This window comes from Aristolochia californica, unplaced genomic scaffold (assembly GCF_029961685.1).
Source record: "Aristolochia californica isolate CCGP_79_NKW_82.1479 unplaced genomic scaffold, dmAriCali1.0.hap1 SCAF_14, whole genome shotgun sequence".
In the NCBI taxonomy this organism is placed as follows: Eukaryota; Viridiplantae; Streptophyta; class Magnoliopsida; order Piperales; family Aristolochiaceae; genus Aristolochia; species Aristolochia californica.
Genome location: NW_027181815.1, coordinates 27335667 through 27346765, shown reverse-complemented (window position 1 = coordinate 27346765; position 11099 = coordinate 27335667). Strand labels below are relative to the sequence as shown.

At 39.0% G+C, this 11099-nt stretch overlaps 1 protein-coding gene across 2 annotated transcripts; it reads right to left on the bottom strand.

Moving 5' to 3' along the window:
* Positions 1-3338: 3338 nt before the first annotated feature.
* On the bottom strand, positions 3339-10310 carry LOC137950352 (argininosuccinate synthase, chloroplastic-like). Of its 2 annotated transcripts, none has more exons than XM_068796759.1 (11): positions 9730-10310; positions 9482-9619; positions 9007-9065; positions 8043-8124; positions 7389-7524; positions 5314-5362; positions 4984-5166; positions 4749-4823; positions 4456-4641; positions 4266-4354; positions 3339-4052 (listed from the first exon to the last, which is right to left on the bottom strand). In XM_068796759.1, the coding sequence occupies exons 2-11, from the start codon at positions 9549-9551 to the stop codon at positions 3500-3502; spliced, it is 1482 nt and encodes a 493-aa protein (XP_068652860.1). In that variant the 5' UTR covers positions 9552-9619; positions 9730-10310; the 3' UTR covers positions 3339-3499. The 2 variants fall into 2 exon arrangements, with proteins under 2 accessions (XP_068652860.1, XP_068652861.1); XM_068796760.1 differs by having other exon boundaries at positions 9482-9616.
* Positions 10311-11099: the final 789 nt, after the last annotated feature.

The following is an 11099-nucleotide window of genomic DNA, read 5'->3' as shown; positions in this document are numbered from 1 at the left end:
GCTTTAAATATATATATATATTTGGTGCCAACCAGTCTATATTCTATTGAGAATATATGAATTTCTTGACATAGAGATTTTCAAACGCGATTTCAATGAAAGCTTGACAATTCCACATCGTGACTCATTTGAAAGTGATCCTACAGTGTTTTCCTGATACATCTAAAACCTCTTCCTTCACTTTTGTATTTTAAATTTTGTTTTCTCTATATTCACAAGTTATTCTAGAAGGATATTTAGGAATTTCTTTTGATAAAGGACTCTTTGCTATACACATGGGTAACAAGTGAACTGAGGTATCGTCATTCCAAATAAAAGAAGCCATTTTAAATGAAGCACTATTTGTACTTCTCCATGAAGTGTTTTGCGATTTTTAGTCTATCCTCTTTTGTGAGGTGAGAACTGATTCCTGTGAAACTCTGGTTTGAAAAATGTTCACTTTTCTTTCGTGGATATTTTTAGCTTTGGCAAACTGAATCCTGATGGGAAGAGTTCTTGATGGCAAGCCAAAATTTTCCAGTTTTACATAATTTTAGTTTGTCAACTTTTCCAGCATTTTTGTCCTTTCTCTACTCTGTAACATTGGAAACCATTTCATATTAGTTTCTCATAATTAAGCACTGAGTAACATAACTCCCTTGCTTTTCTTTCTGACATGTCTTTTGTACCATTAAATCTTTGTACTTTCTCTTCTTTGGGAGCCTCTTAATGAATTTCCTTTTTCTCATTGTTATTAAAAAAAGAAAACCCTTTCAACTCAGTTTCTCAGAATGAATCAGAGTGGGTGATATTTTATGTGCCTGCACATGACGATGATCTGTCATCTTCATCCAGGGAATAAATTTACAATGTCACTGGCACATACATCTAAGTCTAGCTGGTATGCCAAATGTTGAACTGTCACACAGGTGTCCTTTTACCCTGTGGTACTTGGTCCATTTCCATGGGTTGAGCCGTTGATCTTACAAAAACTTGCCAAACTTCTACATCTGTAGTCCCTTGGAATGAAACCAAGAATGTACAGTTTGATGGTCTATGCAAGTCAACAAGAAGATCTATGCTCTTCATCCAGGGCATAAATTCATAATATCACTGGAACCTGCTTTTAGGCCAGGCTATGCTGGATATTTCTCACAGGTATCCCTTTGCCATTCAATACTCGGTCTATTTCCATTTTTTAAAACTGTGGATCTTAAATTCTATTTCAGTATATCTAAAAACTTTGCATATATTTCCATTCTTAAAATGCATAGAGAATGCTTATTTCACGGTTCATGGAAGACAAGATCTCATTTCGTGGGAATTTATATGAGATCCTGAAGGAATGTTCACAAGCTGATTTCAAAAAGTGTGTTCTTTCCTGGATTTCTTTTCTGAGATTTAGATTTTATATTTTCAATCTATGAAATGTGTATTGAAACCAATTGCGTTAAAACCTCAAAGCTTTAGTGAGAGGCACAACAGGACCTTATACAAGGACCGGCCCGGTCGATATCTCAACATTCCCCCGCACGGGGACAACCCGTGTACATTCGGGTTCCAACATACAAGGGACAAATTCCGGGGGGGAGCGGGATTCGAACTCGTGACCGACGAGGCTTTAGTGAGAGGCGCAACAAGACCTTATACAAGGACCGGCCCGGTTGATATCTCAACAGTGTGAAACCAGGCGTAGCACATTATCATGATAAATGAGAACTTGCAACTGGAGTAAATATGCAATAAAATTACAACCGCTTCAGCCATCTGGGTGAGATCTATAGATTGGTATGCTTGCCTTCTTCTTCACTTGTTCTTATCTTCTGCAACTTGAACCTAACAGTCATGATTTTAACAATTCAATTGTTTCTGATATGGCAGTCATGATTTTAATGTTGCAACCTTTGTTGCTAATATCAATTTCTTTTCTGTGTTCTTACCAGTGTGATCGATGTTTCCTTTGATGGAATTTAGGGATGAAACTGAAGGACATCCCTCCTATGGAAGCAACTTCGAGCTTGACCAGAGGTTCTTCCTTGAGAGGAAAGTGAACCTTTAAGGGGTTCTGATTACTATTACACGTAAAGATCTCTCTATTTTTATGCTGGATACTTGAATCAAGATAGGTCGGCCATATAAAAGGTTTATAAACCTTTTCTAAGGATTCCATTCTGTAAAAAGAAATCTTTCTATGCACTATTTTTATGACAAATGCACTATTTGTGGGGTATAATATAAGAGTATAAACATGAGTATGTACAGTATTCTGATGCTTACAGTGAGGAAACAGAATTTGAATATCAGAAACCAATATAAAGGGGTCGCAGTTTCTTTCAGAAAACTTTGCGAGGATGACAACCAGCTGTCCCTGCCATGGTTGATTCCCATCTGAGGAGTTTTTGGTGGTATTAATAGTGCCATTCTGCTTGGCACTATAAAAGAAATAAAAAGGAACTCATCGATACCAATCTCTCTCAAACCAAAGAACACATAGTTTCTTCACTAGCCTCCCCAGGATGCCTTACATCAAAGTGGTAACTTGAAGCAAGTCCTTGAAATTGACGAGATAAAAAAGACTAAGGCTCCCTTGGGTCGGCAACTCCATGCAATGGGCTCGACAGATGTTCCCAAAGTGGACCCTGACAGCAGCATTGCAGCAGCTCTGATGGACATGTACCAGAGCATGGGAGACGCATTAGCTCAACAATATGGGGGCTCTGCAGCTCACAACATGGTTTGACTTCCTTCATGATTATCCTTGTCGTCTTTTGATTATTCAGCATTTCCTTCTTGTAGAGTTTGTAGGTGATTATTGTTGTAAGAGCATGTCAATGCATCAGGGGGGGGTCATCTCCTGAAATCTTCCCTGTGGAGTATCCTGACCATCCAGTGAGTGGACATTTCACCACTGGAATGCAGTTGTTGACACTTTTCCTTCCATGAAGAAAGCATTTCATTCATGCTGATATTCTATGTTTCCGTTTGTTGATTTATTTAGAGATATAAATGGTGGCTCCACAGTAGTACAGTTTATCAGTCTACCCTTGACAATGCACTTCTAAAAATGACTGGGAAGCCCACATTTGCTTTACCTTTTTATAGAAAAGATATGAGCTTATTTGCAAGCTTCCTCTGATACCGTACACCAGGTATTCCCAGAGAAGCAAGGCAAGTGGAAAGCTACCACCCAATCTCGTGAGTTTCTCAAGTCTATCAAGCGCTACTACAGTAATGCTTACACAGATGGTGAAAAGCAAGACGCAATAAATCTGTACTTCCTCCTCCTTCCTATTGTTCTCTCTTATTCTTTGCATGGATCCTGAAAAGTTTACTGATGTCTTTTGTTTCTTAAAACAAAATAAAATAAATAGCATACCGTTTATCTGTCTGCATTGCCAGTTTCAGCACCCACTGCATCAGGGATGCTATTTGGTCATATAGTTGGCTTATCAAGAATTATACGAAGCTGCTAAAGAATTGTTTCTACAGTTATGTATCTGATACTTACTACAAGAATTTATCAAATCCCCTTCTCCATCATGGCACGGACTCTCATTGGAAGTCCATAGAGTCGAATGAATCCAGCAGCGTCAGCCTGGTCATAGATCTGCCCGCTCTCGAAGGAAGAAATATCTTGCCTGTATAAGCTAAAAGGACTCTTCCGTCCGACAACAGTAACAGAGCCCTTGTACAATTTTAGAGTTACAGATCCTGTGGTTGTTTCTGTAATTTTCTCCATGAATGCATCCATGGATTCCCGGAGAGGATCAAACCACCTGCCAGCATAGACCAGTTCAGCATACTTCAGGGCTAGTGAGTCTTTAACTTGAATAGTTTCACGTTCAAGGGTCAATGATTCAAGTTCACAGACAGCTGCGAAGAGGATCATTCCCCCGGGAGTTTCATAGACACCACGGCTCTTCATCCCAACAAGTCGGTTTTCAACCATGTCGATACGACCAATTCCATGTTTTCCTCCAATTTCATTGAGTTCTGAGAGAAGACCTGCTGGAGACAGCTCCTTCCCATTGACACTAACAGGAAGCCCAGACACTATTCCAATCTCCACATACCTGCATAAAAAGAATTTCCAAAACATTTATGACAAATTGGAAAAAACAAATATAATAGGATATAATGCAACCCATTTTGAAAATTATTTCTCCAGGCAGTGTAGCCTGAATCGTCAGGGTCCACACAGTACCTACATTTACAAAGCAAATACTAATGCTTTCCATACAAGGTCAAGTATTGTAGACCTGGTAAAATTAATATTAGCTACTTACTCTGGTTCGTTAGGAGCATCTTCAGGGTCCACAGAGATCATATACATGTCTTTCTTGGGTTCATTTGCAGGATCTTCCAAGATGTCTCCCTTTAAGGTCATAAAAAAACATATACCCACCTGATTAGGAAAAAGTACAAAACTATTATACATACAAGGTAGAAGAAGAAATTGACATTTCATGCAAACACCTCATGACTAAGGTGCCACAAATTCCGGTCTCTGCTGTAGATGGATTTCTTTGTCACAGGAACTGGGATATCATGTTTCTTTGCATATTCAATAGCATCTTCTCGGCCTTTAATCTCCCATTCCCTCCAGGGTGCTACAACACTAAGTTCAGGGTTCAAGGCAAAGAAGGTGAGCTCAAAGCGAACCTACAGGATAAAGATAACAGCAATGAGCAGTGTTAAAGTAAAACTCATCATGTTTTCTTAGATAATTAAATTGGTAAATACCACCACATGGAAGCAAATGCAAATACCTGATCATTTCCTTTCCCTGTGCATCCATGTGCTACTGCATCTGCTCCAACTTCTTTGGCAACATCAACCATTGCCTACAATTTGAAAGATAATTGGTCTTCAGTACCATATTCACAATTCCAAGAGTAAATGATGTTGAAAGACAAGGGCTTATTAAAAAATTCCACAAGCATGAGAGAGAGAGAGAGAGAGAAAGAAAGAGAAAGTAGGGGCTAATACAATACAAATCAGAACCTTAGCAATAACAGGGCGAGCCATTGAAGTCCCAAGCAAGTACTTTCTTTCATAGATTGCACCAGCTCGCAAGCAAGGGTAAATGTAATCTCTGACAAACTCCTCCTTCAAATCCTTCACAACCAACTGACTTGCACCGCTATCTTTTGCCTTGGCTTCAAGACCTTCCAATTCCTTGATGCCCTTCAAACATTGGATTAGAAACAAAGTATTAGCATGATTAATAAAACCAAGAAAATGAAAGAGATCAAGAAAATGAGACTGGAAAAACATTGTTTAAAAAGGAGATATATTAGAAAATTATGAGGTGTCTACATTTAATTGTCATACTTGGCCAACATCAGCTGTAAAGCAAACAACATCACAGCCATAGTTCTCTCTGCATCAACCAAAACAAGTTAGAACAAGATTCCTATGAAATATTCGCACACATCAGCCAAGAAGAGAGTTAGCACTAAATATTTGATGCAGATAATGATAATATTCCAAAGACACAGAAACTTCTTAGAGAAAATAAAATATAAAACAAGATTTTTTTTAAAGTAAATGTAAAAGCAAATTTTTTTAAGCAAATGCAAAATACTTTTCAAATCGGACTCTATTACCTGTATAATACAGATCTAGAAAGATACTTAGTGCAATCCTTCCCCACCCCTTAGAGCACAATAAACACACAGTTTTCTACCTTGACAGGACAAATTAACCTCTACAATTCAAAATTATGTGGTAAGCATTTATTGTCAAGGATTTAACAAGAGCAAAGGCTGTCAAGATCAGTGTCATATCTATAAACCAGAACATACAACTCTTCATCATAAAAAAATTACTAAGATGTGACTGCAATTGAGCCAAATCTTAAGGATAGGAATGACATCAAGTGTAGGTCTTAGAAACCCAATACTCTCCTCCAATCCCTCTGTTGCTAACACACTGCTTTTCTTCCCATTTCCTTCAGGCCCCAAGCCAGAGTAGAGAAAATCATAGAAATGAGAATACATAATCTACCAATCTGGAAAAGCGCCTTGTAAGTTCAATGTCTATCTACAATTCAAAATTATGGGGTAAGCATTTATTGTCAAGGATTTAACAAGAGCAAAGGCTGTCAAGATCAGTGTCATATCTATAAACCAGAACATACAACTCTTCATCATAAAAAAATTACTAAGATGTGATTGCAATTGAGCCAAATCTTAAGGATAGGAATGACATCAAGTGTAGGTCTTAGAAACCCAATACTCTCCTCCAACCCCTCTGTTGCTAACACACTGCTTTTCTTCCCATTTCCTTCAGGCCCCAAGGCAGAGTAGAGAAAATCATATAAATGAGAGTACATAATCTACCAATCTGGAAAAGCGCCTTGTAAGTTCAATGTCTAAAAGCAAGACATCAGATTGATAATGTTGAAGAGAAGATACAGAAGACTCTTACATGACTCTCAATTTAAAGTGTTTTAGTTATGTTAGTATTCCATTTATGTTCAGTTGTTTAATTTTGCTAAGACTTATTTAAGTGTTAGACTTTAAGTGTAATTGAGACAAAGGTAGTGTAATTATAATTGAACTATACTACTTTCCTTTATTATAAATAGGGACTCATGTACTCAGATTACATTACATCAATGAAGTTTTTCTCTTTTCTAGAAATTCAATAGATAACAATTTAAAGAACTTGTTAAGATCGAGTCTGTTTCCATCCAAAAATGATTAACCACTTAGGAGGCCTATTGCTCAACCTTATAAATCAATTTTTTTTGTAACTCTTCTCTACGTGGGACTACTCCCAGTAACAAAACTTTTGCTTGCTTATAAATTCAGTAACAAAACTAAAATTCACCACTAGTGTTTGATGAACCTCCTAATAACATAACCAAGTTCTAGGAGCGAAGGAACTAGCTTAGCCCCTTACTTTTTGTGAACTTGAGAGGGGAACATACATCCCTTTAATGAAAAATGGCAACATGATAATTCTGGACACAAGAAAAAACCAAGATGTTTTCCAATTTATTGGTGTCTACTTTCATTTAACAAAAATATGTAAGACAAGAAAGAGACTCGGACTGTTGAATCAGCCTCAGTACAGTTCAAAACCATTTTGAACTAGTCATAATGGTTTTTCAAACCATTTTTTCATTCTTCTTTCCTACATTTTCCCATTGTGAAACCAGTAAGTTTTTCATAATTCTTTTAAAAACCAATTGATTTTAATTCATACTGTTTTCTTAGAAGCAGACATTTTTTAACTGAAGTGCTTCACAAAGATGTCTCTCAACACTTACAGATCCAATCCAGTTTTTGAGCTCTGAATTGCAAAATAGAGCCAGCTCAGTAAACGTTTTTCTAGAAACTTTTTTAATTTACTTCTTTTTTCACAAAGTTGATAATCATGTGTAATGACAGTAGACATACTTCAGCCATGGCACAATAACTGAGGTATCTAAGCCACCGCTATATGCTAGAACTACTTTATTCAATTTCCCTCGAAGGCCACTGTTGGGAAATCCAGATATCTCATTCTCTTTCTCCGCCAAAACTGCCTGGATAACTGCAAAATGGTAACAGGAGTATTAGATCTTGATAAATCACAGCAGATAAAATATATAAAAAGGAACCAACAACTAGAGACAAAAACATGTGATATGAACTTCACAAAACATGTCTGGATCTAGAAATCACAAAACTGAGTAAAGAAAGGTATCTCATGCAGAGTACTCAGGGCCCTTTTTCCATATTAAAACATGAAGGGCCTCTGCTAACAGATGTAACTGCCAATCAGTACTGGTTACTTTTTTTTTTTAATGTATCGGCCAAAAAAGTAGTTCTGGTGATGCTTCTTTCATAGCACATGTTATATATCCAAATTCATTCACTCCCTCAATGCATTGTGAAGAAATGCATGATGGAGAAAATACTTTCTGATAAACTCTTGATAACTAACTGTTCTAATCAAGTCCAACATAAAGCACCTAAAATCTCAAGGAACACCAAATCTCTATTACATAGAAATATCTGTTTTTAGAAATAATGAAAGTTTGAATAATAGAAACCACTGTTGCACGATACCTCGATAATGTTTGACTTTGTTGCAACTCACAGTTTGATGAACAATCGCATTACCATGGAGTCCGCCAAACTTTGCCCCTAACTAAAAGGATTAAATGAATACATTAGATAAGCATATAAGTATGCATAAATTTCGAATCAAAGAGGTCTCAAGCAAATACTAGTACTCATCAGAGCAGCCAAACAAGGACTAGCGTCTAGAGATACAGTGTTTTGTATCATTCAAATCTAATCAAAGAGATCAGAAGCAAACACCATTTCTCAACTGAGCAGCCAAACTAGTAGGATTAGTTGTTTTAAGATAAAAATATTCTTCCAGAAAGCCAGTTTGTCACTGGATGCAAGTTCCCTTCATTTAATCATCATGAAAGAAGGACATAACAATGATCAGAAAGCCAGAATAGACTGCAGTTGCAACAACAGAGGTTGTCAAAGCCAAAAACTGTCAGAAAGAAATTCCACAAGGGTATCCAGATGATCGAAAAAGATGGACCCAGCAAACATCTAACTGGTAAGCTGTCTCCTAAGGAACTAGCCAATTTCCAAAGAGGTCACACAAGCTTCTCATACAGGCAAAATCATAACTAGCCAATTTCCAAAGAGGTCACACGAGCTTCTCATACAGGCAAAATCATAACTAGCCAATTTCCGAAGAGGTCACACGAGCTTCTCATACAGGCAAAAACATAGATGATTTTGCCTCTCCAGAATGAACAAACTAGTTGTGAGTCAAGTTCCAAAGGAAGAAGAACCAGATAATGGACCCGATGCAAACAAGAGCAATTTTTCAGGTACATGACTCATGCTAAGGGAGCACAACCAGATAATGGCCCTAATGCAACAGGAGCAGTTCTTCAGGTATATGACTCATGCGAAGTGGGTTCATCATCTACTTCAGCGTCACCTCTAATTCGTCCCAGTCAATATCCTAAATAAAACAAAAGCAACGGAAAGTTGCGTATACCTCCTGATACAAACACAACCTTGCAAGACGCTGACGTTTACCATGAAGCAATGGAGCGCCTGATTCAGCCAAAAAAAAAAAAAATTACTTGTCAGGATAAGAAAACTAAGTCTAGAAGCTTTTGTCTTGTCATATATTTCGCAGACAAATTTTAATGATTTCTACTGTGCTTCTATTTTCATATATATAATCTTCCATTTGTCTCAGATTGATTACAAAAGCTACAGATTTAACTAAAAAAAATGACTTTCACGATACTGATACAAAAATAAGAAGTCCGGTCTATTTGAAGACTTCGCATTCCGACATACAACTCAAAGAGCAAGGAACAAATATAAAACAATGTCTGAAAAAGCTTCACTGCCAACAGTCCCACATAAAGTGTAAAATGAATAAACAAATGACCATCGTCATCATCAAAGTAATAATGCAGGATCAGCTAAACGAACGAGCCCCACGGAAGAAAAGGGTTTACCTGGTCCTACAGAGTCACAATATGAGAGCTTTGCAGATGAGCATGAGGAAATGGCGTGTAGCTGAGCCATGCAAAAACTCTCTTTTTTTCAACTAGGGCCTCAGAGGCGGACTATTTAGAGTTCCCAGAAATCCCCTACTGATTAGAGATAACGGAATGAGTGTCAATAGAACGAGACGCAGGTATATTTTTCGCAGGTATACAAAACTCGTTTAATCGGAAAAAAAAACAGTAGGATTCAGTCATACCTTCTGAAATTTGGGGAAAACCGAAGCCGAAGGGTGAAATCGAAGCCGAATGGGGAAATCAATGCCGAATCGAGGTAGAAATTAAGAAATTGAAGCCCAAATGTCAAAATCGAAGAAAATCGAAACCGAAATAGGGGAAATCGAACGAAATCGGAAGGTATTTTGGGGGAAAAGAGAATAGCGAGCGGGAGAAGGGAGTGAGAGGCCGAAAGGGAGAAAAGAGGGAGAAGAGAGACACAAGAGAGGGAAGCCGAGAGGGAGAAGCCAGCGGGAGGTTCAGAGGGAGAGCGAGTCCGAGATGGAGAGAAGGACGCCGAAAGGACGTTCGCAGCGAGAGATGGAGGCCGTAAAGAGGGAGACGGTGGAGACGAGAGAGGGAGCAGAGAGTTCAGGGTCCAGGATTTAGGGAGACGAGAGAGGGGGTGCGGGAGATGGGGCGAAAAAAAACACGAAATGAGAAGAGAGCGGGTGTGCGGGACAGAGAGAGCGGGGAGAAAAAAATAAAATCGTCGAGGGTTCGAACCCCAGCGATGGAGACCAGAGAGCGACGGTGGAGACGTGAGAGCTCGGAGAGAGCTCAGGGTTCAGGGTTTAGGGAGACGAGAGAGAGGGTGCGGGAGATGGGCGAAAAAAAACACGAAATGAGAAAGACGAGAGAGGGGGTGCGGGAGATGGGCGAAAAAAAACGAAATGAGAAAGACGAGAGAGGGGGTGCGGGAGATTGGCGAAAAAAACACGAAATGAGAAAGACGAGAGAGGGGGTGCGGGAGATGGGCGAAAAAAAAACGAAATGAGAAAGACGAGAGAGGGGGTGCGGTAGATTGGCGAAAAAAACACGAAATGAGAAAGACGAGAGAGGGGGTGCGGGAGATTGGCGAAAAAAACACGAAATGAGAAAGACGAGAGAGGGGGTGCGGGAGAGAGAGAGAGCGAGAGGGGGAAAAAAATAAAATCGTCGAGGTTCGAACCCTGCGATCCGGTGGGAAGTGAAATGAATTCCCCTTATATTACCTAGGTCATCATAAATAAGTTATTAGTGCAAAATAAATTGAATTGAAGCCAGATAATCCTATTTCATCTCCTCACGTAAAAACAACGGAAACCTGATTCCGCCCATTTTGTCAAATCATCGACTTACCACGAGCGACCCCCCCCCCCCCCCCCCCCCCCCCCCCCGAAACTAAAAATCATTTCTCATTTCCTCTTTCTCTTCTCCTCTTCTCGGCCTTCGTCTCCTGACGAATTTTTCCGCCCGACCTTCTTCTCTCGTTTTCGCTCTCTGCTGTCTTTGCTCCCTCTACTCTCTCGCCTTTATCTCTCGTTTTCGCCCCATCTCCCTCTCTCGTCTCTTTCTCTCTCGGCCTCTCTTC

Coding starts and splice junctions, on each gene's coding strand:
- LOC137950352 (XM_068796759.1), bottom strand. CDS start 9,551: ATGGCTCAGCTACACGCCATTTCCTCATGCTCATCTGCAAAGCTCTCA. Junction 9,066..9,481: donor TTGTGACTCTGTAGGACCAG/GTAAACCCTTTT, acceptor TGGCTGAATCAG/GCGCTCCATTGCTTCATGGT. Junction 4,053..4,265: donor GATGCTCCTAACGAACCAGA/GTAAGTAGCTAA, acceptor CTTTTTATGCAG/GTATGTGGAGATTGGAATAG.